Source organism: Carcharodon carcharias, chromosome 21 (assembly GCF_017639515.1).
Source record: "Carcharodon carcharias isolate sCarCar2 chromosome 21, sCarCar2.pri, whole genome shotgun sequence".
NCBI lineage: Eukaryota > Metazoa > Chordata > Chondrichthyes > Lamniformes > Lamnidae > Carcharodon > Carcharodon carcharias.
In genome coordinates, this window is record NC_054487.1 from 6,278,154 (window position 1) to 6,304,859 (window position 26,706).

The 26,706-nt window shown below is 42.1% G+C and overlaps 1 protein-coding gene across 8 annotated transcripts; it reads left to right on the plus strand.

Moving 5' to 3' along the window:
• Window positions 1-1,723: 1,723 nt before the first annotated feature.
• Window positions 1,724-26,689, plus strand: pus7l (pseudouridine synthase 7 like). 8 transcript variants are annotated; one of them, XM_041215414.1, is made up of 9 exons: window positions 1,724-1,771; window positions 3,463-4,409; window positions 5,316-5,475; window positions 8,534-8,732; window positions 9,390-9,488; window positions 12,148-12,229; window positions 20,691-20,971; window positions 24,704-24,760; window positions 25,628-26,689. In XM_041215414.1, exons 2-9 carry the CDS (start codon window positions 3,482-3,484, stop codon window positions 25,976-25,978), a joined length of 2,157 nt encoding a protein of 718 aa, XP_041071348.1. In that variant the 5' UTR covers window positions 1,724-1,771; window positions 3,463-3,481; the 3' UTR covers window positions 25,979-26,689. The 8 variants fall into 8 exon arrangements, with proteins under 8 accessions (XP_041071348.1, XP_041071341.1, XP_041071340.1 ...); XM_041215407.1 differs by lacking the exon at window positions 1,724-1,771 and adding an exon at window positions 1,901-2,356 and having other exon boundaries at window positions 24,707-24,760; XM_041215406.1 differs by lacking the exon at window positions 1,724-1,771 and adding an exon at window positions 1,904-2,356.
• Window positions 26,690-26,706: the final 17 nt, after the last annotated feature.

Consider the following 26,706-nt stretch of genomic DNA (forward strand, 5'->3'; position numbering starts at 1 on the left):
TGAAGTGCCCTATAACTACACCGTTTGATTCTGCTCCTGCCTCTCCTTAGACTGCCTCCTGCTCTAGTGTTGTGGTTAGCATTCTCAGTGTCCACCATGCAGCCTGTATCCTTATCCCCGCAGGCAGCAAGTACATTGTAACTGTTGGACATGACCAGTGTCAGTGAGAGCTCCTTCTCTACCTCCATTTCATTCCCTTTACCCTGCTTGCTAACAAACACACCCTCCCCACCCTCCACCAACATCACCTCCCCCCCCACCCCCACCACTGCCCCCTTCATCCTGCCTCCATGCCTTCCTCTGAAGAGTAAGTGCACTCTGGACAAATCTATCCAAAAAGTCTTCCCCGTCTCTTGCATGTCAGAGAGTTTTGAACTCTGAGCCAGATTGTCTCAATCTGGAGATGATTATTGGAGATGTGGCAATTGGGACACAATTACAGTCCTACATATTACAGTTTGAACAAAAGCCTGCACTGCTATTACATTTTTCAATTTTATTAATGTAGTTCTAGATATAATACAATTATTTAAGATCTAAATTATATTTCGATATTGGGACTTAACTTGATTTCAGATTAACTTGTGGCTAATTAGCCTTGCTTTCTGTTATAAAACCAAGTGGCAGAAAAATGATAATTTTCATGGGAACAGAATATAACGTTCAAGTGGATGCAACTTCCAAGTATCTCTGTGATTTCCGGCAACAACAACTTGCATTTATATAGCACCTTTAGCATAAGTGCTTTGTGGATGGGTAATCAAATACAATGTGACAGCAAGACAATGATAACTAGGTCAAAGTGGTAAGGATGTAAGGAGTGTCTTACAGGATGCGAGATTACAGGAGGAATTTGGGACGAAAGAGCTGATAAAACTGAAAGCAGGTTAGCTGGAGTGAGGAAATTCAGTAATGCATAAAAGACCAGAATTAAAGAATTCGGAGCTTTCAGAAAGCTGTAGCGCTGGAGATTATGGAGATGGGAAGGAGTGAGGCCACAGAGGTATTGAAACACAAAGTTGAGAAGTTTTAATTCAAACCATTGGTGAACCGGGAGCCAATATAGGTCAGTGAGCGCAGGAGTGATGGCTGAGCAGAACTTGGCCCATCCAAGTTAGGGTACAGCAAAGTTGTGGAAGATGTTGTTAAGTATGACAGAGTCTGGAGGTAACAAAAACATGGATGACGGTTTGAACAGCAGTCACACAGCTGTTGTCCGTGCTCCTTCAACACTTTGACTCTTATGCAATCTGCACTCCATTTGCACCACCATCGACAGCCCTGTTTTCAGCTGTTTCTGCCTAATTTTTGGAATTCTCTCCTCTTTTAAGACGCTGCTCAAAACTATCTCTTCAGTCACCTGACCTAAAAATCTCCTAAACAAAAACAGAATTACCTGGAAAAACTCAGCAGGTCTGGTCAGCATCGGCGGAGGAGAAAAGAGTCGACGTTTCGAGTCCTCACGACCCTTCCGCAGAACTCTGAAGAAGAGTCATGAGGACTCGAAACGTCGACTCTTTTCTCCTCCACCGATGCTGACCAGACCTGCTGAGTTTTTCCAGGTAATTCAGTTTTTGTTTTGGATTTCCAGCATCCGCAGTTCTAAAAAAAAAATCTCCTCCTTCGACTTGGCGTCAGCTTTTGCCTGATCATATTTCTGTGAAGCATTTTGGGACCTTTGCCTGGGTTAAGGGCGCTATATAAATGCAAGTGGCTGTGGTTTATGTACCCTGCACCAAGACGGCAACAGAAGCACCTGCCCAGGTTATGGGTGCGATGACAGGTTTACTCTTCTTAAATTGGGAAAGGAGGCTCCGGGAAGGTGCTGCTTGGTGCCGGCTGGTGAAAGTTCGCAGTTGGGTTTCAGGAGGAGGGGGGGGAACTTTCCCTTTAAGATCTGCGCTCCAGGTTCTCGCACATTGCGGACCAAAGAGGAGCTGGAGCGGCTCTCAGCTTGAGCTGGCCGCTTTGCATTGAGCCGGCCAGTAACGTAAGCGCAAAGGGTCCCTTCGGAAGACACCAGGGTTAAGTTCAGACAGTGCCCAGAGCCTGAAAACAAGCTGCTGGTTGCGTTCTTTATTTGCATCGCTTGGGTAGGAGACAGACGTGTTTGGATTTGCAGCTCCTTTCACTGCAGCCAGTGCCCGCAGGCTTTGCAACGGAACTGCAAAATTCTGGCTCTGCATCTTGCTTAACTGCGGCTCTTCATGTCAAACTTTCGGCTGCAGCGACCCTCTTTAGGCCCTCGGATTAGCTCAGCCTCTGCCAATGAGGAAGAACCTCAGAAGGAAGCGGAACAGCAAAATTGCCTCCATTTAAAGGGGCACTGCTCTCATTTTTTTTCCCCAAGAAAAAGGTGTTTGCCGAATTATATTTGGAAAAGTAAGGGCATTGCTGCACTTGGTCATTTTCCATCAGAGTGGATGGAGTCTCACCATATTCATGCAATCCTGTATTTCACCTTGGAGGTGTTTTTAAACCACTGAATATATTTTCATGAAGGAAGTGATTTTGACTTTAATCATATAATATAAAAGCAAAATACTGGGAATCAGAAACAAAAACAGAAAATGCTGGAAAAAGCTCTGAAGAAGAGTCATACACACTCGAAATGTTAACTCTGTCTTTCTCTCCACAGATGCTGTCAGACCTGCTGAGTTTTTCCAGCATTTTCTGTGTCTGACTTTAATCATGTTTTGGATTTATCGTCTCTAAAATTCACTTTCAAAATCCCCCTTCCGAATCCATCGAAAGAAGTGGTCAAAGGCCGTGTGGGGTTCTTCAACATCAAATTGACAGGAGCCGTGAATAAATTGAATATATACATCATGGGTGGTTTTGAGTATATGTTTTAAACCTCCAGGGTAGAGATTCCTTCTGACTCAGAGGGAAACATGCTACCAAGACTAACTCTTGTCGTGGCTTTGAGGACTTTTTAAGTAAAAGTGTCCCCAATTGCACCAGAGATTGTAAAAATCCATCTTTCAACTAATTTTAATTGTCTTTGCTGCAGGCAGTATTGTATTGTTACTGAATATTGGCAGATTTTCCTTACCTTTGCTTATTGTGAGTCAGAGGATATGCTGATATCTGAAATGTCATTGTCATTACAGCACAAAAGGTGGCCGTTGGGCCTGTCAAGTCCATTCTAGCTCTCTAAAGAACAAGTGACAATCAATATTATAACACGAGCATATAAAAGTGACAGACAGGAGAAGACCAGCTGGCCCACTGAGCCTGCCCACACTTATGTTGGCTGGAGTATCATGACCATTTTATAATGCTTACAGGAACTGAGTTTGATGCGCAAAACTTTGGGGAACAAGAGTATAATACATTCAGAGTATTTTGTGTACCTTTTATCTCTTGTGCTTTCAACCATTCTTGCATCATTTTTGGCTATCTTCCTCTTGATGATATTTCACTGTACAAACCTGTGATTGATTTTGTTTGACTTTACAGTTATCAGCAAATCCTTGACATGAAGGAAATCACGGATAGCAGTATGGATGGTTTACCCTTGTACTGGGCCAGTGATCACACCGGCTTCTGTGGCACAATTAAGAATTCTGCCAGTGACTTTGTGGTCACTGAGATCAATATGCACGGACAGCTAGTCAGTGATGTTGGAGCTGATTGCAACCAGGATCCTTGGAACATTGAATGCGAGCAAGAAAAGTCCCATCCATCACGCAACAAGAGACTGAAGAAACAAGAGAAAACACTGGGAAATGTTTCTGAATGGCCAAACTCTGACAAATCGGAGGATGCCAAAGTTGAGCACAGCAAAATTAACCAGACTGCTGGTAGCAATTTGTCAGAATCTGCAGCTAACTCTCCTTCAATGCAAGCATCAGAAACACAGGGAGGTACCTTGGATTTGCTTTTGGGTAGCTCTGTAACAGAAATGCTGGAAAAATTTGCGTTTTCAGCTAAAGAACGGAAGCCTGCAGAAGCAGAGGGGACGGAAGGAGAGACCACACTTTTACTTGGAACTTTTCAAGAGAAAAGCCAACGAGCTGCCATTCACTTGGCTGTCCGTCAGAAATTTCCCTTCCTGAAGACAGTTACCAGCAGTGCTGAAATTCGGGTCAGACTTGACCCTCAGTATTCGGAGCTCTGCCAGTTAGTGTCTGAAGAAGAAGCTGATGGTTTTTTCTGTTTCTTGGATTCAAAAGATAGAAGCTCTAAGTTCATATTTCAGCCTGATGGAAGTAAGGAACACCGGAAGGCCGTCCACCATTTTATCAGCAAATACTTTGGGAAACTGGTGGAAACGAAAAGTTTTTTGGAGCAAGATGGCAGCAGTCACCGAGGTGCAGAGATTACCGTGAGGTTTAGAGACAAGGTTCCACCTGGCAGGAAACGACATGCCAATGATTGCCAGGCAATGCCAGCAACTTATACAGGTATTGAAGTTATTTTGTGCTTTTGAAGAATGTATAAGATTTATCTTTATTTTTGTGTGATATTTAATAAGTTTGTAAGAATTATTGGAAATAATTTATGAAATCTTCGAGAGAAAGGGGAGGGGAAAAAAAGGAAGATTTATTTTCTTAAGTGTATAGGAACGTCAGATATCTAGTGTATGAGTTGAAATTGAATTGAGATTGAAGGGGTGCATGTCAGAAGAAGTGCTATAAGGGCCCCAAATGAAACAATTGTAGAGATGTAAACGGAAGCGCTATAGATATTTGGAAGGAAATAACGGAGGGGCTGTATTCACTTAAATAGCAACTCACCAGGTGCTGTGTTAGACAGCCCCCTCTATAAGACAGTTAAAGAAAGAGGAAAGGAATGATATGTCGATGGGGTCAGATGAAGAAGGGTGGCAGAAAGCTTGCCTGGAGTACAAATGGCGACATGGACCTGTTAGGCCAAATGGCCCCTGTCTGTGCTGTAAATACAATGTAATGAAAGAAAGCCTTGCATTAATACAGTGTATTGGACAACTGCAGTATGTCCCAAGGCTCTTTACAGTCATGAAGAAGTATATTTGCAGTATTGTCACTGTTGTAATATGGATAAAATTTGTGGGTAACTAACTGAGATGGAGGCTATTTGATCAAAGGCATTGACAGCAGAAGCTGTGCATGTTTGTCACAAACTGTAGGGTTCTGGCATCTCCCAAGCCTAGCTCACAGCCTGGTTGGAATGATGAAAGTATTAATTCATCTGAATTATTATTTTCTAGATAAATAGTTATCCAAGAGAAAATAGTGGGATGGTTAAATAGAATTTATAGTTATACCTGATGTGATTGGGCTTTAACAAAAATGAAAAAGAAGATTTAAATATCTTGTACATCCTTGAAGCATTTACCCTGTGTAAAGTGAACATCGAAACCCTAGAGGCAGTCGCTTGCTTGGCCAAAGAACTTGGTGTGGTGCCATCGGATTTCAGCTACGCAGGCATCAAAGACAAGAAGGCCGTTACTGCCCAGACTATGGTAGTGAAGAATGTGACAATCGACAGGTAAGTTCAGAATCATATTGTTTTCTTAATTCATTTTCAGAATGTCAGTGTCAACGGCAAAGTTGGCATTTACTGTCCATTCCTAATTGTATGGGAAAGTGATAATACAAATAACTGGCCCACTGCAGAGGACAGTTGAGAATCACCAATGCTGATATGGAACTGGAGTCATACATTGGCCAGACCAGGTAAAGATAATACGTGTCCTGGTCAGTGTGCCATCTTGCACCCCTCATAAGCTCATCCAACACTCTGCTGCCTGTGTCCTAACTTGGACCAAACCCCGTTCACCCATTACCCCTGTGCTCAATGCCCTGCACAAGCTCCTGGCCCACTAATGCCTTCATTTTGAAATTCTCATCCTTGTGGTTAAACCTCTCCATTCCTTCACTCTGTATCTCTGTATCCCTCCTACAACCTTCTGAGAAATCTGCATTCCGCCAACTCTGGCCTCTTGTACATCCCCCACTTCCTTTGCCTCACCAATGACAGCCGTACATTTAGTGACTAGGCCCTAAGCTCTGAAATTCCCATCACAAAGCTACTTGCCTCTCTGCCCCTCCAACTCTCTCTCTCTCTCCCCTCTTCCTTTAAGGGCTGTTTAGAATCTACATCTTCAACCAAACATTTGGTCAGCGGTCTTAACTGATTGGCTCAGAATCAGTTTTTATCTGGTTCCCCTCCTATAAAGGCCCCATTGGGTTTTTATGACAAGGTCACATTTATCGTCCTTTTTTTTGGCCTTGAAAACCTTTAAATTGGATTAAAGACTTGTGATAAAATCATGGCACAGTACGTAGCTGTTTTCTCACTAGCAGTTCTGGTCTGGAAGTGCAGCTGGCACCATTTTACATGTGCTTCTTTCTGCTGGTTTGAAACAGAGCTATTTTAATCCTTTTTTCTTGGCTAGCCTGCTGCAACTGTCCTCCTCACCTGCAGTTAAGCTGTGCTGAAAATCATCACAATATCTTCCTTATCCCTATCATCCCGAGGAGCAGATTCCCAGGAAATATGGTAAAGATCAGTACTATCAACAATAACTGTACATGTTGAACTGTATCTGCAGTTACTTGCTTTATGCTTCAGGGATTAGACTTTGCATTTAGATCTAAATAAAGATGAAGTCTACAGGGACTGAGTTTACCTTATTGTGTCTTGGGAGTTTGTGGCCAAGGTGTGGTGCATGTTGTCCTTATTCAGTAGCTGTTCAGTAGCTCATGACCGAGGTGTGGTGCGTGTTGACCTTGTTCAGTAGCTGTTCAGTAGCTCATGACCGAGGTGTGGTGCATGTTGTCCTTATTCAGTAGCTGTTCAGTAGCTCATGACCGAGGTGTGGTGCTTGTTGCCCTTGTTCAGTAGCTGTTTGAATATAGTTTCCACTATCACAGAAATTTCTAAAATTTCTGTATTTGTGTTTCAAAGGCATTGGTATCTATTAGTTGTCCAGGCTTGGTTTGATTTGATGGGGCTATGTCAGTGGACATGCCAGTATGGTAGGGTTAATGTGAGGGGTATGGGGCAGCATTCAAGCAGCAGAAGAAAGTTTACAGAGGAGTGGGGAGAGAGCTCATTTTGTCAAACATCACACATGCCATCCTTGGGGTGAATTTTGTCAGGGTAGCGGGGACCCCGACGGCGGGCTGGATAACAGGGGATAGCCCCACCTCTGCCATTTTGGGGACCCCCAACTGGCTTCTGTGGCAGTCAGGCAGCTGCTGAACTGCAAAAGAGTCCACATGAAGAGGCATCATACAGACTCGAAACATTAACTCTGTTTCTCTCTCCACAGATGTTGCCAGAGCTGCTGAGTTTTCCCAGAATTACCTGGAAAAACTCAGCAGGTCTGGCAGCATCGGCGGAGAAGAAAAGAGTTGACGTTTCGAGTCCTCATGACCCTTCGACAGAACTAGGAACAGAACTTCTCCAAGGCAATGCCTACCCTCCCTGTCCTTCAAACAGGCATTGAGTGCCTTTGAGGAAGGGACCAGCCCCACACCACCTGGGAACCCAGAAGCAAACATGCCAGAGTTAGTTTTGTTTTGTTCCCTGCATGGTAAGCACCCTGTCCCCACTGCTGACCTCCCTCATTCCCCCCCCACCAACCCTGCCATCACTCACCTGTGCCTGGGTTCCTCCTCAGTTCAAGGCCTTATGTGGGTATCGTATCGGCAACAGATATGCCTCCCCGATGACCACTGCTGAGTACAGAAGAGCAGCCAGCCTCTCATTGGCCAGCAGTTCTGCCCCTGGAACCCGGGGAAGGCCGGCTGCTGGCTTGTCAAGTGTCTAAATGGCACAATTTGGCAGGCCCTCCCTGAACGAGGTGCCGCGGGGTTCCCACACCTGCTATCTAGCCAGCAGGGGAGACTGCTGCCTCCATTAAAACCCACCATGTCACATACCATGGTTTGGTGAGTCAAGAACCGGATGAACTTAAAACCCATTACTATCTCATGGACTAATATCAAAGTTGCATAAAAAGATCCATTTTCTGTCTATAATGCATCATTGACCCTTAAGGCAAGTCTTAAAATTAAATTGATTCAACCTCTCCTTAATTACAGGCTGCAGTAATTTCCTGCCAACAGACGTTAGGCTAAATGGTCTATAACTTCCTAAGTTCTCTCTTTCATCTTTTTGAATAGTAGAATATGCAATTTTCTAATCTAAAGGAATGATGTTTGAATCACTAGAATGCCAGGAAGATTACAAGGTAGCTGCTGTGCTCTCACCCTCTTTCCTTAAACCCCTGGGATGGAAGCCATCTGGTCCTGGTAACCTGGTTCTCGTGAGGCTATTAGCAAACACAGTTGTTAAAGGCATCCAGTCTCTGTTTCCATGCTGTCATCTCCCCATGGTATTAAGAGCCTTACACTGTTTTTGATTGTTGACAGCTTCAATCAAAGAATGAGGATGACCATACCAAAAGTCACTGATCTAACTTGTGATACTTAAAACATTTTAGTTTAGATCAGTAGCTTGTGCTAAGAATAAAATGAAATGTTTGTACACTACCTGATCAGCTGTTGTCACACATAACTATTTGTTTCCCCTCAAGGTTAAAAGCAAAGCAACTGTCAATCCAGAGCAAAGGTTTGAAAGTCTATAATCTGTGCCCTACAACTCAGCACTTGCGAGTTGGCCAGCTGAAAGGAAACCATTTCAGTATCATGATAAGAAACATCAGCAAGCACCAGGAAGATGATCCTGATACGAGTCTTACAGATAGAGTGTTTGAAGCAATTGAGAAAGTCAAGGTAAAGTCCCATTAAAAGCACCGAGTTTTAAACAATATGGTTGCATCATGGAGTCTGACCAAGTGATTGCTTTCAGAGGAGGAGATAAAGAGACATCACAATGATCCTGCTGCACACGTCCCAACATTTGGCAGCAAATTAACATTCACCTATTGACATTATTGTTATTTTGCTTTTACTTCTACAAGCCTCTCCCCATTACGAGTGATGCCACCGAGCTCTACCCTCATCTTGAGTCAGCTTGTGTTACAGGAATAACAATGAGCCTGTCATACCTATCGATGTGTTGTGCAATGCCTCTAAGAATGAACTGGTCTATAGATGGGCTGAAAAATCCTCCAACTATAAGATGATAAAGCAGCAGAGTTACTGTAATTCCTGTTCTAACAATAATATCTATCTTTATGAATCTGTGGTTTCTTGTGACTGTCACATTATAAACCAGCAGTGATTATGCTGCAGTTTCTAACCCTCTTGAGTTAAGTTCTTATGTGAGACACTCAACAATATCTTTATTTTTTATTTTACAGCAAGTTATTACTGGTAGAATTTTTGTGATTTTTCTCCTGATATTGTCACATTAGTGTTGACAGCTCGGTTTTTAAAGACTGCAGTGCCTTCCTGCTCAAATAACTAATGTGATTCTTTCAACTACAGGAGAAAGGATTTGTGAACTACTACGGACCTCAGCGATTTGGCCTAGGACAGAATGTTCAGGCAGATCAAATTGGTTTAGCTCTCCTCAAGGAAACGTTGGTAAGTCTCCTTTGCACATTAAGCATTTCGTGACCTTCACACATATTCAGGTCGGGAGCTAACAATGCTGTGTGCATTTATTGGGACTTGGTTCCTGCTTATATTACCAGCTACATACTGAAGTGTTTCTGATAACAGATGAGATTTTTAATGCTTTATCATGGGCAACATAAATGTGTAGCTAGCCTGGAGTTAATGTTGAATCTCTCTGAATGTTTCCGGGTGGTGAATGGTGCCATGATTCTGTATCTTATCAGACTGTGCAGAATTGCATGTGGAACATCACAACATAGTTGTTCTATTGCCAAAACTTTATCAGGTAAGATGTAATTGAAATGATGCATTTAAAAATAACTAGATAATCACATGCAAGAGAAAGGATTTGACAGAGGGTGGGAAGAGGTCCTGTGTACTGTAAACATCAGTATGAACCAGATGGATTGAAGGGTCTGTTTCTGTGCTGTAAATACTGTTTTTTAAAAAATCAATACATTATTTGCTTGGGTAGTGTCCACCGCTAACACATTTTTAATCTTGTGATTTATAAAGAAGTAGCTTTGGCAAGGATAGCAAACCAGAATTCAAATCTGGACTTTGTTTTGCTGAGATTAAACCATTTCTAAGAAATCCTTTCATGTTAAATGTTTGTTCTATCACTAAAAATCATTGTGTGTGTTGTTTTTAAAACACTCTACTTTCATCAGGCAGTAGAATAAGTAGCAGAAATAAAAACAGAAAATGCTGGATATACTGAGCAGGTCAGGCAGCATCTGTAGAGTAACAGGGTTCACATTTCATCAGAACAGAGGAAAGTTAGATATATGGTAGGTTTCTAACTTTCCTCAGTTCTGATAACAGGTCACATTAACCCTTTCTCTCCACAGATGTTGCCTAACCTGCTGAGTATATCCAGCTTTTTCTGTTTTTGCTTCAGACTTTCAGCATCTGCGTTATTGTGCTTTAGGGTAGGAGAATAAATACCAGTGTCACTTCAGTGGAGGCAATGTTTGGTTAATGCTGTCAACTTCCTGTATCAGTGAAAAATGGTGATATTTCCTTGTAACACACTGACTGGTGGATTAAGAAGTTGTTGGTTGGCATGGATCTGAAGGAAAGAAAGAACTTGGATTTATACTTGACCTTTTGTGAGCCAAAGACACCCCACAGAGCTTCACAAACAATGAGTTTCTTTAGTTACTGTGCTAACGTAGGCAAATGCAGCAGTCAGTTTATACAGAAAGTTCCACAAACAGGAATGAGATAGGTAAGGAACATTTTATTCTTGCGTTGTTGGTTGAGATATACATTTTCAGCCAGAGCCCTGGGGAAACTCCCTTGCTCCTCTTCAAGTAGAGTTGTGGGACCTTTAATATCTACTCGAGAGGGTGGATGTGGCCTCAGTTTAAAATTTACAATGTAGACAGTTCAATCTTACTGTAAAATTTGTTTCTTTTTTGATTTTTTTTTCCAAAGAAGCAACACTCCTTGTTTTTCCTGATAAGCTTCCTGTCTTCTCTGTATCAACTTACTGCACAGGGTTTCGATTCAGATTTCTATTCTCTGCTGGTGACCTCTTGTGGTTCAGTAAGGAACGATGGGTGGGGAGGTGGAAATAACAAGTCAGTTGCAGAATTACCAGGAGCTTTCATAAATATCAAGTTGCTGTCTACATATTGCTATTTAAATAGGAGAAGGTTGCTGGTAATTGGTTCACTCACATTAATGGTGGCTGCTGAGCATTATCTGGTGACCACAACAAGGCATAGATTAAGGGCTAAGTGTGCCTTTTGAGGCAGTTTGTCCATGCTACTCACCACCCTTTTTGAAACTTAAACACCAGAAAAATCAAATGATTATTTGCCTAAACTCTGCTGCTCATATTAAAACTTGTAATGAGTTCTCTTCACTCCTGTGGTCATGGAGCTACACTGGTGCCTGACCCAACAACATCTCCAATTTTAAATTTCTCATCCTTGTTTTCAATTCCCTCCATGACTTCTGCAACTGTTTGGAGCCCTAAAACTCTTTGAGATCTCTGCACCCCTTCAAGTTGCCTCTTGCACATCTTCGATTTTTCATTGTTCCACTGTGGGTAGCTGTGCCTTCAGCTGCCCAGGTGCTAAGCTCTGAAATTCTATCGCTAAACGTCTTCGCCTCTCCCTCTCTCTCCTCCTTTAAATACTCCTTTAAGCCCACCTCTTTTTTTCCAAGTGTTTGGCTATTCACCTTAATATCTCTCTTTCTTTAGCTTATGTCATCTTAACTCCTGTGGGTCACTTTGGATTTCTTTACAATGTTAATGATGCAGTATAAATGCTAGTATTATTGCTAACAAAAAGAGACATTTTGTCTCTCAACTGGTGCATTCTCCTTGGCAATGCCTCTACCAATCAGAGCCAATTGCCAACCAATCAGCAATCTCCTCTCATACAGTGTACATATACTGTTTCCCGGACATTGGTATTTTCTTGCGAATTGTCCTGATGAGTGCATGACGAAAAGCTTCGACAAAAAAAGTCTCCATTTTTTCAGCAATACTCAATTCCTGTACTGCCAAATGACTATTTGCTAGTGTTATTACTGTGAAAGTGGTGGATTATGGAATTCCTGTCAGCTCTTTTATATATGTATTTAGGTCTTATATATGTATTTTATATAGGTGAAGGCCGTGCATTTATTCTTTACACCAGAAGAAGGAAATGACCCTGTTAATAAGGCCAAGAGACATTATATTCAGACTGGTAAGTGTCAGCAGCCATGATCAGGAATATTTTTTTAAAATGTTATATGTAACCTGTTCTTATTAAACAACCAACTTGATGTTAAACATATTCTGTACAGAATCTTACAGCCTGGAAGAGGACCATTTGCTCCATCGTGCCTGTGCCAGCTCTTTGAAAGAACTATTCATTTAGACCCACTCCCTGCTCTTTCCCCATAGCCCTGCAAATATCTCCTTCTCAAATATGTATTTACCCAATTCACTTCTTTAAAGTTCGTAATGAATCTGCTTCCACCATCATTTTAAGCTGTGAAGTCCAGATCATTACCTTACTCTATTTAAAATAAAAACTTCCAACTCTTTGATTCTTTTCTCCGTTACTTTAAACCTGTGTCCCCTGGTTATCAATCCAAATATAACGGATAGTTATTGGTAAGAAAGAACCTAACACTGAAACAGTATCAGGTCTGCATGATGTCCCAAAGCACTCAACAACCATTGGATTACTTTCCATTGTTGACATTTTTCTTGACTGCCCATTAGCTTATTCTAGACAAAATGCACAACAAAGGCTCGCGATCTTCTTTAATTCACAAAGTCTCTCCGCTTCCTTGCTGGGTCTCTGTTAAGGCAATGGAGGAGAAAAAATTGTTCTGCATCTTTCCAAAATATGTTGTTTCCTCCCATTTGTCAGATGTCCGTGTACGAGTGCTGTCTCTCTGATTTCCGGAAATTAACTCTTTAAATGGAGAAGGCAGTCCATATTTTGGACTCGTATTATTTTAATTCATTCATAGGATGTGAGTGTTGCTGGCAAGGCTGGTATTTATCGACCATCCTTATCTGCTTTTGTGTAGGCGGTGGTGAGTTGCAGTTAAGAGTTAACTATATTGGTGTGTGTTACGTATTTGATGTTTTGTTTAGCTTGCTGTACTTTGCAAACCAGTGCATTATGGGGATCGCAGAATCCATGTTGTTTCGTTGTTTATTCTACTGCAGTAACAGAACTGAGAGCTGCAACGTTCAATCGCCTCTATGCCTCTGAGAGTATTGATAACCTTTTAAAGGCTAATCGGCTGTACCAATATTAAAACATAAATTGGCGATGAGGATGACGTATCTTTGTGGTAAGGTCACTCAAAGTGAGACAGCTAGTAAAAGGAAATAACTAGCTTTAAAAAAAAAGCACGCAGACTCTCTCGGAGCACTCCTGAAATTCAGACAAAAGTGATCTGCAAAGTGAAGATAAAACGACAGAAAAGGGAAGAAGTCACTGCTGTGCTTTTCTGAACAGGAAAGAAGTTTAAAAAAATAAAGCTTACAGAAAAAAAAGTGAAGCAGCCACATTTGCAGATAAAAGAGACCCACAATCGTGGGGATCCCGAAAAAGCACTGGGAAAATTCAGCAACAGGGCCACTGGCTACAGACAGCCTCCCAAGTTCTAAATATACATGTCATGCAAAGTTCAAAAAGAAGACACAGAAAGAGGAATGTGCTGCAGTTTTAAAAAGTTTAAAAACTTACAGAAAGGGAAGGTCCACAATCGCTGCAGAGCCAAAAACCTGAAAAGCACTGGGAAAAACCACAGAGACATAACCGTCAGCTGCTGATAGGCTGAGTTAAAAAAACAGTCACTGTCTTAAAGCGGAAACAGCATTTAAAATGGTAACTGAAAAAAAAGAAAATGACAATAAACTAAAAATAACTGCCGAAGAAGAGAAAGTAAAAAGGTGGAAAATGCTTACTAAACCTGGGAACATTTCAGAAGACTGTGGAACAATGGAGCTTCTAAACTAGATGCTTTGAGTTTTTTGTCCTTGCAAATGGAATTGAAAATGATATAAAGGCAGCAACTTTCTTAAGTGTGAAGAGAGCTAAAACCTTTGGCTTATTAAGAAGCTTGGTGCAGCCTGACAAACCTGGCGCAAAATCGTATGAGACACTGTAAAAGTCCTGGAGATGCATTTTTCCCCGAGGCCACTTGTTATGGCAGAAGGATTTAGGCTTCACAAATGAAACCAAGAGGGGGAATCAATTGTGCAGTGTGTTGCAGTAAAAAGCTTACTGAACATGGTGAAGTACTGAACCATACCCTCTGTGACAAGTTGGTCTGTGTCCTTCTCTGAAGCAATCCAGAAATGCCTCCTGACAGAGGCTAACCTCACTTTGCAGAAAGCCACAGAAATTGCAGTCTCCATGGAGCTGGCTGTAAAAGAAACACAGCAGCCGAGTGCATCAGCTCAAGCGCGTAACGTGACAGCTGAGTGTGCACGCAAGAGAGCAAGCAGCCGAGAGTGTTACCAGTGTGCAAAGCCTGGTCACCATCCATCTGAATGTTGGTGCAGAGACCTTGAGACCAGCTGTCAGTGGGTAAGAAGAGGCACATTGAGCATGCCTGTAAAAACAAAAAAGTAGCAGTGAATCAGAAAGGCAAACTAGAGAAAAAGGAATCTGCTGTCAGGCCTAACAAGAAGAAAAATCTGTAAGTCATACAGCAGGAATGGGTGGTCCAGTCCGCAGAAGAAGGGCCTTGTCAGTGACAGGTGGTTCACAGGGTTACTGGGTAACACTGTGCTGGAGGGCCAGCCAATAGCTATGGAACTGGACACTGGGGCAGGAGTTTCCCTGGTCCCAGATGCTGTGTATAAGAAGAAGCTTAAACATCTTCCCCTGATGTCTACAAAGAAAGTCATTCTGCAAACATATACAGGGGAATCTGTACCTTTTGATGGGCAGCACAGAAGTTAAAGTGGAACTAAATGGACAGACTGCCAAGCTACCACTGCTTGTGGTGCAAGACAACAACCGAGCTTTAGTTGGACGGCCATGGCTTGAGAAGATCCGGTTAAACTGGGCAGAGGTACACAGCATTGCAAAAGAAGACACTGGTCTGACAGCTGTTATAAAAAAAACACGTGCTGTTGTTTTCAAAGGAGATTTGGGAATCATGAAGGAAATCACCATAAATTTGAATATTAAAGCTGATTCTCCACCAAAATTTCTGAAGGCCAGAACCGGGCCTTATGCCATATACCAAAAATTGAAGCTGACCTGGTGGTCTGGTCAAGATAGGAGTTTTGGTGCCTGTCTCCTACAGTGAATGGGCAACACCCATTGTTCCAGTGCTTAAGAAAGACAGCTCCATATGCATCTGTGGAGATTTCAAGGTTACTGTAGCCCTGTGTTCTGTGCTGAAAAATATCCACTCCCCATATTGGGGACCTTGCTGGCTTGGCTGGTGGACAGAAATTCAGCAAAATAGATCTATCCCTGGCCTACTTACAAATGCACATTGATGAGAAGTCAGGAGAATATCTGACCATCACAACACACAAGGGACTGCACTGATATTGCTGTTTGCCATTTGGAATAACATCAGCTCCAGCCTTGTTTCAGAGGGCCGTGGACTGAATCCTGAGTGACTTGCCTGAGAGTTAGTAACGGGCAGGACTGATGAGGATCATCTCAAGAACTCGGATGCTACCCGACAAAGGCTAGAGGAGTTTGGCCTACGGGTTCGCAAAGACAAATGCGAGGTTTTTTCAGCCCTCTGTGGAATACCTGGGGCACGTCATTGATGCTGGTGGGCTTCACAAAACACCCTCCAAGGTCAAGACTGTTGCGGATGCTCCAGCTCCTCAGAATATCAGCCAGCTGTGCTTGTTCCGAGGGCTGCTGAATTATTATGGGAGATTTATTCCTCAGCTCGCAACTCTGCTGAAACCCCTGCTTCCGTGTCATAACACAGCCTGGCAATGGACATTAGCCTGCGGTCCTGCACTCAAGAAGGCTAAAGCAGCGCTGACACACTCCCGGGTACCGATGCACTTTGACCCCTTCTTCCCTCTGTAACTTGCATGTGATGCATTGCCTGATGGAGTTGGGGCTGTTGGGTGTGGAGAAGCCCGTAGCATTTGCTTCGTGGACTTAAAGCAAAGCAGAGAGCCAATATGCTCAACTCGAACACTGAGCACTGGGCATCATTCTCGAAATCTGGAAATTCCACCAGTACCTGATTGGATGGAAATTCACACTGCTGACTGATCACCGACCACTCACCTCAATATTCGGTCCACACACAGGCAGCCCTTCCTTAGCTACAAGCAGGATGCAGCATTGGGCATTGATGTTGGGTGCTCACATATATGACATCAAATATCGAAAATCTACCTTGCATGGCAATGCGGATGGTCTTTCAAGGCTGCTGCTACCAGTTAACCATGTGGACACTGCTCAGAAAAACATCTTCTACTTTGCACATGTGGAGAATAAACCCATCACTTCAGTCCAAATCAAGAAGGCCACTCAAGTGGACCCAACATTGTCCAAAGTCATAGACCTTGTGATCCATGGCAACTCTTCCCCAAACTTGGAGACTCGCCTGACCTTCATCCTTCTGTTTCCAGGAGGATGGAGTTATCAATCACTTCAGGATGTTTGCTTTGGGGCATGTGAGTTATTATTCCACTAACATTAAGGAAACAAGCGTTGGACCAATTGGACATTGTAGAATAGTTCACATGAAAGAGATTGCAAGAAGCTACTCCTGGTGGCCTGGCCTAGACCAAGACATTGAAGCCAAGGCAAGATCCTGTCCTTCATGTCAGAGTGCGAGAAACATACCTGAATTGGCACCGCTCCATCCATGGGATTGGCCAGGAAACCTGTGGTAATGCATCCACGTCGATTCCTTCAAATGTCCCTGGTGGATGTGCATGCTCATTCCAAACGGCCTGAAGTTTCTGTGATGTCCTCAACTACGGCTGAGAGTGCAATTCAGAGGCTAAGATAAATGTTCTGTCGTTACGGGTATCCCAACAACTTGTGACTGACAATGGACCTCAGTTGATCTCGCAGGAGTTTGAGAATTCTTTGAGAAGTATCAGAATTTATCACATCACCTCATCACCATACCACCCATCCACCAGTGGATTAGCTGAGAGATTTATTCAAGCCATGAAACATACTTTAAATTTGGCATGAGGACATTCCTCCACTCAAAAGCGCCTGGACACATTTCTGCTGATGTATTGAAGCAACGCCAAAAATGTTACGACTAAAGCATCCCCAGCATTCCTGCTAATGGAATCCTAGTGCACACTTGCCTTGATCTGCTGGAGACCAACAAAAACACAAGTTGTGCAGGACTAACAGCACAACCAAGTGGAGAGAAGAGCATAAGGATAAAAGCCAAGAATGTTCTGTTCTGGACAAGAAGTCTGAGCTTGTGATTATACTACTGTATCTAAATGGGTTCCTGCTACGGTGATTGCTCAGACAGGACTTGTTTTGTTTGCAGTCCAAATTGCGAATGATCTCACCTGGCAGAGATATGTTGACCAACTGTTGCCAAGTCAAACACCATCAAAGGATGCACCTCTGATGGAAGAACCATCTTCAAGTCAAGGAATACTGACTCCAGCCTCACCTCCTCAGACTAGCTCGACTGAAGTTGGAGTCGAATCACCTTCACCTGCATTAGACACAGCTTCAGATTCAGCTGCAAGTCCTAAATTGCCATCGGTCTCTGATGAACATTACCCTGTAAAAGCAGCAGAAGTCTGCTGTAACCCACACTGGGAGAGAAGACCTCCTGAGCATCTGAATTTATAAGTCAGAGACTTGTGATGGATTCAGCAGAAATAGAGGCAGTCTACCTTCTTTCCCTAGTTCAGAAAAAGTTTTATTAAACTGACATCTCCAATAAGAGGGGCAGAATATGTTATGTATTGAGTGTCATGTTTAGTTTGCTGTACTTTGCAAGCTAGTGTGTTATGGGATTGCAGAATCCATGTTGTTTTGTTAGTTCTGTTACTGCAGTAGAATAAACGAGAGCTGCAGTGTTCAATCACCTCCAGGCCTCTGCAAGTATTGATTAGTCTTTAAAAAACTATCAACTGTATCGTGTGGGTCTGGAGTTATGTGTAGGCCAGACCAGGTTAAGGATGGAAGATTTCTTGCCTGCAAGGGATTGGGTTTTTACGACAATACAGTAGTTTCATGATCATTATTAATGAAAATAGCATTTATTCCAGATTTATTAATTCTTTGCCTTGGTGGGATTTGAATTATCTCTGAAGCATTAGTCCAGGCCTCTAGGTCTAGTAACATTACCACTATGCTACCGTCCCCTGGGTTAAAGCCTGAGATATTAATTGCAGGTGTTCTGAACAAACATTGACTGACATGCTCTGTGTTTCCAGATTTTATTTTCTATTTTTGTGCCAGATTTCTGGAATGAATTTTATTTTGCTGTCCTTTTTTAATGATTGGTCAATTCATTCCAAGGAGCATTATCCCTGGAGAAGAGGTTTCTCACCCTTTGGAAATGCAGTGAAGTAAATTGCTTCTGAAAATGTCATCTTGTTTCTTGTAGATGATACATTGTCCCTGAAGTGCTGCTCACAAAATAAAATTTGCCAAGTTTCTTCCAGTCCTCCCACCCCCTCCACAACACCAAATCATGAAACAGTGCCCCTTTAAATATGTGGGGAACTTATTGTGTGCACAAGAGCCCTGTACACATCAGAGTTATTATGTTGGGCAAAAATTTGTATTATCCCCACGCCAGAAAACAGTAAAATGTTGGCTCACAGTGTGGCGTTATCCCCATTGTGAAGAAATGCAAATGAGGGTATGTTTTTCTACACAATAAGAGACTCAATCATGCCCACGCAAAAGCTGTAACACCTGCCCCTTCACTTCCTCTCTCCTCACCGTCCAAGGGCCCAAACACTCCTTTCAAGTGAAGCAGCATTTCACTTGCATTTCCCCCAACTTAGTCTACTGCATTCGTTGTTCCCAATGCGGTCTCCTCTACATTGGAGAGACCAAACGTAAACTGGGCGACCGCTTTGCAGAACACCTGCGGTCTGTCCGCAAGAATGACCCAAACCTCCCTGTCGCTTGCCATCCACCCTGCTCTCTTGCCCACATGTCTGTCCTTGGCTTGCTGCATTGTTCCAGTGAAGCCCAACGCAAACTGGAGGAACAGCACTTCATCTTCCGACTAGGCACTTTACAGCCTTCCGGACTGAATATTGAGTTCAACAACTTTAGGTCTTGAGCTCCCTCCTCCATCCCCACCCCCTTTCTGTTTCTTCCTCCTTCCTTTTGTTTTTTTTCCAATACATTATATAGATTTTTCTTTTCCCACCTATTTCCATTATTTTTAAATCTTTTATGCCCCCCCACCCCCACTAGAGCTGTACCTTGAGTGCCCTACCATCCATTCTTAATTAGCACATTCGTTTAGATAATATCACCAACTTCAACACCTCTGTGTTCTTTTGTTCCTTTGTCTGTGACATCTTTTGATGATGTGCTCCTATCACTGCTTGTTTGTCCCTACAACCACACCACCCCCCCCCTCCACTTCTCTCCCCCCACCCAACTCCCCCACCTTAAACCAGCTTATATTTCACCCCTCTCATTGTAAAGAAAAATCAATTCTGTGGAAGGGTCATGAGGACTCGAAATGTCAACTCTTTTCTTCTCCGCCGATGCTGCCAGACCTGCTGAGTTTTTCCAGGTAATTCTGTTTTTGTTTTGGATTTCCAGCATCCGCAGTTTTTTGTTTTTATATTTTTATAAGAGACTCAATCAGCTGCTTATTCAATCAATCAGTCAGCCCTGGCTGCTGCCCTTGCCTGGTGGTTGACGATAAAGTGAAATTTCTCTAAGGCTAGGAAGCAAGTTCTCTTTCTATTCATTCTAAGAATCTGAAAGCATTGGAGAGATTGCAGAGAAGATTCACGAGATTGGTTCCAGAGATGAGGAACTTCAGTTATGAACTTAGATTAGAGAAGTTGGGACTCCTTTCCTTAGAGAAAAGAAGGTTGAGAAGAGATTTGACAGAGGTATCCAAAATCATGAGGGGCCTAGACAGAGCTGCGGAAAATGTTCCCACTAGTGAAAGGATGGAGAACGAGAGGGAACAGGTTTAAACTAATTAGTAAAAGAAGCAAAAATGATAAGAGGAGAAACTTTTTTATGTTTAGGGTGCCTGAGTGTGTGGTGGAGGCAGGTTCAATGGAGTCATTCAAAAGAGAATTAGACTGTTATCTGAAAAGGAAGAAGGTGGGGAATTGTACTCGGTGAGTTGCTCATTTGGAGAGCTGGTGCAGGCATGATGCTCTAATTGGCCTCCTTCTGCATTGTAACAAATCTGTGATTCTGTAAAGATGGGAAGTGACACAGGGAGAGCAAACACAGGGGGAGCAAGCAAAATGCATGTTTTTCTTTTAGTATGTTACTTTTGTTGCTATGTAGTAATTAAAATAAAAATGTATTTTCTATGATGATGGAATTGTTTACCTCAGTCAGCTGATACTTGGAAGTTAGCGCAGGGTTACCCCAGGGATGTGCCAATATTTGTAGCTGTTTCTCACCCAAAGGTTCAAACTGGACTGCGCTCTGTCACTTACTGTGCCACTTTAAGGTCTTTGACATCATATCAATACTGTTTTCTCTTCTTCAGAGGATGCCAAGGAGACACTTGCCTTGATGCCAGAGTACAAAGTAAGAGAGCGACTGGTGCTGTGTGCATTAAATCGGTATGGCAGCAATCAGGAGGGTTGTGTCCGGGCTTGGCTTAGTTTGCCACACTCCATGCGTGCTCTTTACATACACTCATATTGCAGTAAGGTGTGGAATAAAGCTGTATCTTTTCGCCTGAAGACTTACGGTTTGAAGGTTGTAGAGGGAGACTTGGTTGCTTGTGATAATCTCGAGTGGGATCTGTCATATCAAAACAACATGGTAAGTTGTAAAATTGATTTTATTTTAAAATTAGTATGGTGCTTTCACTTCAACAATTTCCTAATGTTTGTTGTGGTGCACTGGCTACACTGCAGGAGATATCACAGGAACACCCAACGCTTTATGAAACAACAAACATCTAATCTTTCTCTTTTGCACTATCTCTTAAAAACATTATTCTCAATGAATAACACTGCTGACCATTCTCCGTTGCCATCAGTGCATTTATTCCCAACACATGTTTTCCACCACATGCTAGTTCAGAGAACACGCTAATCTTTATAATAGAAGGCAGGTCCTCTCCCTAACAGCAAAACCAAACATGTTGCAGAAACAATTATTTTGCCCTTTTGATATTTCTTTGGCATTTTAGACAAACTAGACCATAAATCTGACCTCTCCTACTCTATGCTAGTGTACTGAGCGGGATTTAAAATAGTGATCTGAAATAAATGTGATGTGATCAGCTTGCTTCATATTGCAACAGTTGGATCATTTGAATATCAATGTCTAGCTAGGTGTAAAAAGGCTAGAACAGGCTGAACAGTTGGTCGCTGATGTAATGATTTCGTATCTATATTCACCTGCAGTGTCTCTCATAAGAACAGCAAAGCTCAGCCAACTTAGTGGATTCCAGTGGCCCCTGAGGAGATGAGTTTTGACATTGTCATGTTACATTAAACCCTCATGGTCAAATCATTTCACCTTTTAGCTTTTAACCATACTTGATCAAAGCCAACACATCCAGATCAAAATGATCACGGCCCCTTCAATACAAACACAAGGAAACTGCACACTGGTTCAGAAACGTAGTTGGAAAGCATCATCACTGATATTTCCTGAGAGGTTGTGGAAGGTGGACAATCTCAATTACTTCTGATGCAAGTCAAATTTCTTTTTGACAGGTTAGATGTGGAAGTGAAGTTCCCCCTCTGATTGCTAGATATCCTTCCTCCTATGATTTAGGTTTTCCATTTTGCCTGTGTCCCAGGATAAGTATTACTGGAGTTAGTTACCCATATCTTCCTCATTACGAAGACCGCCTGTCTCTGCCGCTTGCCTCAGCTTATCAGCAGTAGAAAGCCCTCATCCATGTCTTTACTACCTCCTGACCATTCTAATGTCCACCTTCATAAACTTCAGCTCATCCAAAACATTTGCTGCTCATATTCTAATCCACATCACGTCTCGCTCATTGATGAGATCTCTGCTCGCTGCACCACTTATCTTCCAGTTCACCAATATCTGTTTTACAATTCTTATCCTCATGTTCAATCCTCTCGCAAGCCTTCCCCACTGCCCCCCACCACCTCCCACTCACTCAATCCCCCCCATCTCTCTACCTGTCACCTCGCTTCAGCCCCACAGCCAACTAGGGTCTCTATGTCCCTTGAATTCTGACTTGTTTCATATATCCGGATTTCCATTGATTTCCATTGACAGCCATAACTTCAGCCATCCACGTGTTAAACTCTGAATTCCCTCCCTAAATCTCTCCACCTCCACCTCCTTTGCCTCCTTTAACACCCTCCTTGAACCTTAAGCCAAGCTTTTAGTCACCTATCCTAATATCTCTTTTGGCTCAGTGCCAATTTTCATCTTGACACTAAACCAAAGAAGCACCTTAGGACATTTTACTGTGTTCATGGTGCTATGTAAATGCAAATTGTTGTTGAACCAGCCATGGATTAAATAATTTGACCAGTTCAAATGGTTCTGTTGGAAATCTCTTTAAAAATCTCTAATGCAGTTTCAGGCACAAGCCTACAGTAACCTATTGCCCTGCATGAGAGAATTTCTGTTTGGGTGCTGCCAGTACACAGAGGCAATGCATATTGGGGGAAATCATTCATATCTGACCTGTAATTTAATAGGATCTGTAGAAATGTACCCACAATGTCTGCTGCTATGCCCAAACAGAAAGTCTGCCCTCGTGTACCTCTGCTCTGGAGCAGTAAGGTGAGATTGGTGTAAGCTTGTATTAATAATGGATACACTGAGAGCCCTATGCATATTTTTGATTAGCAGTTCCAGCTTGTGAAGTACATACTGCAAGTGGCAAATGTTGGCTGGGACTAGACCACAATTAGAGAACTCAAAACTCATCAGTTTGCAATTGTGAATCAAGTGTTGCCAGGCAATGATTTAATTCTAGTAAGCGGCAGTAATGACTGTTGCATTTCTGTGTGAATTTGATGGGCAGGTGATATGCAGCTCAGTTAAATTGTTCATAAGTTATTTGAGGCCCCCTCTGCTTTATCAGATGAATTTAAAAGATTTAAAATGAATTTAAAATGGCAGTATTCAATGAAGAGCAGAAGATTTCTCCCATGTCCTGGCCAATATTAATCCCTCAGCCAACTAAACATTCAGATTATTAATCTTAATACATTGCTATTTGAGGAACCTTTGACACTAAAGGAATCGAGGATGGGGATAGGTCAGGATCGTAGAGTTGTGGTAGAAGGTTAGCCATGACCTTATTGAATGGCAGAGCAGGCTCGAGAGACTGTAATGTCTACTCTTGCTTCTATTTTATATATTCTTGCTGTCCACCAGTTAGCTGCCATGCTTCCTACATTACAACAGTGACTACAACTTCAAAAGTACTTAATTGATTGTAAAGGGCTTTAGGACATCCTGAGACCATGAAAAGCACTTTATAAATGCAAGTCTGTACTCTTCTTAAATTAATCCTTGTGTCATGGCTTGATGGTTTTATCCGGTACACTTGTTCTGATGGATTTAAATTGTTCTTGAACCTGCTTATAGTGATCCTTGCATATTTTTAGAGTTTGATTTATAGTGAAAAATTACTGTGGCACTAATAACTGAAGCTGATCCTGTTATTCTAAAATTATAAGCGACACATCAGAGCAGCAGATAGTGGTGTAGTGATAATATTACTGGACCAGTAATCCAGAGGCCCTCATGCTCTGGGGATATAGGTTCAAATCCCATCACGGCAGCTGGTGGAATTTAAATTCAATTAATTAATCTGGACTTGAAAGCTAGTCTCGGTAATGGTGACAATTAAACTATCATTGATTGTTGTAAAAACCCATCTGGTTTGCTTATACCCTTTCGGGAGGGAAACCTGCCAACCTTACCTGGTCTGGCGTATATGTGACTCCAGACCCGCAGTAATGCAGTTGACTCTTAGCTGCCCTCTGAAATGGACTAGTAAGCCATGCTGTTCAAGGGCAATTAGGGATGGGCAACAAATATTGGCCTTGCCAGCGACACCCCAATCCCATGAAGAATTAAAAAGAAGATTTTCACTGTACAATGCAGGAAATAAACCTCAGGATCCCCTAAGTGCCATTCAAGCTGCAAGGTGAATTTGTACTTTGTAAAACATTTGTTCCAATTTAGCTGCGGGAAGAACGATCAATCTCAGGATCAGAAATCCTTTTGGTGGAATGCACCACTTGGGTCCAGGCCCACAAGCTGCAGAATCATTGAAAGCAAGTTACATAAATCGCTGTGAATTAAGTTGAAGAATGCAACAGTTTACAATGGAATTGACTTTAGTTAATTATAACTCAATTTAATTTTGTATTTTTCCCCTAAACTATTCCCAAGTAATTTTTAATCAATCGGCAGTAAGGAATGATAAAAGAGACTTCACATCGTTGAACTGTGTTTAGAAAAAAATGGCCGTTTTTACTGATGAATTTTCCCTGAGATTTACCTATTAAATTGAGCTGCCTTTTAATTATTTCCACCCAGCAGGTCCATGTTGTGACGACTGAAGATCTGGAGTCAAACGTTTATTCCATTAGCCAAGTAAGGCTTCTTCCTTACTCCTCATCCCTTGATCATCCTGTCGGTACATTAGGCACAAGTGTACTTGCAGATGTTCATTTTCTGGTTTGCGTAGAATAAGACTGATGTTCAACTTTACTCTCTATTGGAGTAGAAGTTGGTGTGTTATTAATAACTGGAAACTAAAAAATATATGAAGTACATTATTTAGGATTTTTATAAATATAGCACTTGTAGTCAAGGCCACCTTTTTTGCTATCGTTCTTCCTGGATGCCAGAAACGTTTTTGGTATAAACCTTTATCCAGTGATGGCACACCCACTCGCTCGCTCTCTTGCTCTCACTCTCCTCTTCAGTCAGAAGTTGTGAGTTTAAGCCACATTTCAGGATTTGAACACATTAATCTACGCTGACCCTTCAGTTCAATTCTGAGATTCAAACCGGGTGAGCCTCCTCAGGTGATTGTATAAGATCCTGTCATTATTCAAAGAAGAGCGGGGGAGTTCTCCAGTTGTCCTGGTCAACAGTTACCCCTCAACCAATACCAGTAAAACTGATTAACTGCTCATTAATCTCCGTGCTTATTGCTCTCCAATTGGCTGCTGAATTTGCCTGTGAAATAGTAATTAGACTTCAAAATTAATGAATTGTGAAGCACTTTGGGTCTTCAGAACTAATGTAGAAATACTCTTACAAGTAAACACAAGGAATACAACAGCACTCTCTTTGTTGGATTATAAATTCTAATACTGCTTTTTAATGTTTTCTCTTCATTCTTTTCAATGATAATTAATCTGGTTCCTGTTTCTGCTAATTTTAGTAAGTATTCATCCTTTAATGCCGCTTGGTTAAGTTGTACTGTAATCATTGCTCTTTTTTTAATTAAAGGTTGTTCTTCCGATGCCTGGTAATAACATCCAGTATCCATGCAACAAGCTAAAATTATGGTATCAGGAAGCTTTGGCTAAGGATGGACTGAAGGCGTGCAAGTTTAGAATCCCTGCATTACAACTGAACATTCCTGGATGCTACCGGAGGATCCTAGCACAACCTCAGCAACTTGTGTTTCACTGGTTAGAAAGCAAGGAAATGCCTTTTACAAAGGAAGATGCTGGCCTTGTTACTGATGAACCCAGGAAGCCTCAGGAAATTAGAGACTCTCTTTCTGTGTCCTTTAGCCTGAAATCATCATGCTATGCAACAGTGTGTCTTAGAGAAATAATGAAATGCAATGTCTAATTCTTCTCACTTTATTGTTTTATTAACTGTCAGCTTTAGCCTCAGTCTGTCACCATTCAATATTATCACAGAGGAACGGAAGATGAGGGAATGCTTTTGGGATCTTGATGCTCACTTTTAGGAACAAGGCCCATGTATTTATTGATGAAGGCCGTTCTGTAAAAAAGGAATGTGTCCTGCTCTTTACAGAGTTGAAGCTATTGCAGATTGATTTGGTTCAACAACGTGGAGAGTTGCAATACTCAGTGAAATTGGGGTTAAAGACACCCCCAGATGTTAAGGAGTCATGAGGTGAAAGTTAGAAACTTTCTTCCAGAAAAACAGGAAAAATCAAGAGAGCAATACCTATTCTGTCTCTCATGGCATTTACACAGAGCCTGAAGCAGATCCAGCCTCTCACCTAGAAATGGTCCATCCTGAGGGAAACCGGAGAGTAAGAAAAGGCAGAAACTAACAGAAAAAAACCTAAGCAATGACTAAAGTTACAGAGGATGAAAGTCAAATTGAGAGATGCAATTAAATATATTTTTAGGCATGGAGTGTTTGTCCTTTAATTGTCCAGTGACCACTTGGACCTGAGTTTATTTCAGGTTTTATGCCAATGTTGGTGATGGGCCTTGGCCAATCCAGCAGGTAGTTCAGATGAAACAAAATTACCCTGAACCTTGACAGATTTTTGAATAATAAACTGGGAATGACCAATGCTGCCTACTTCCTGAAATTTAAGG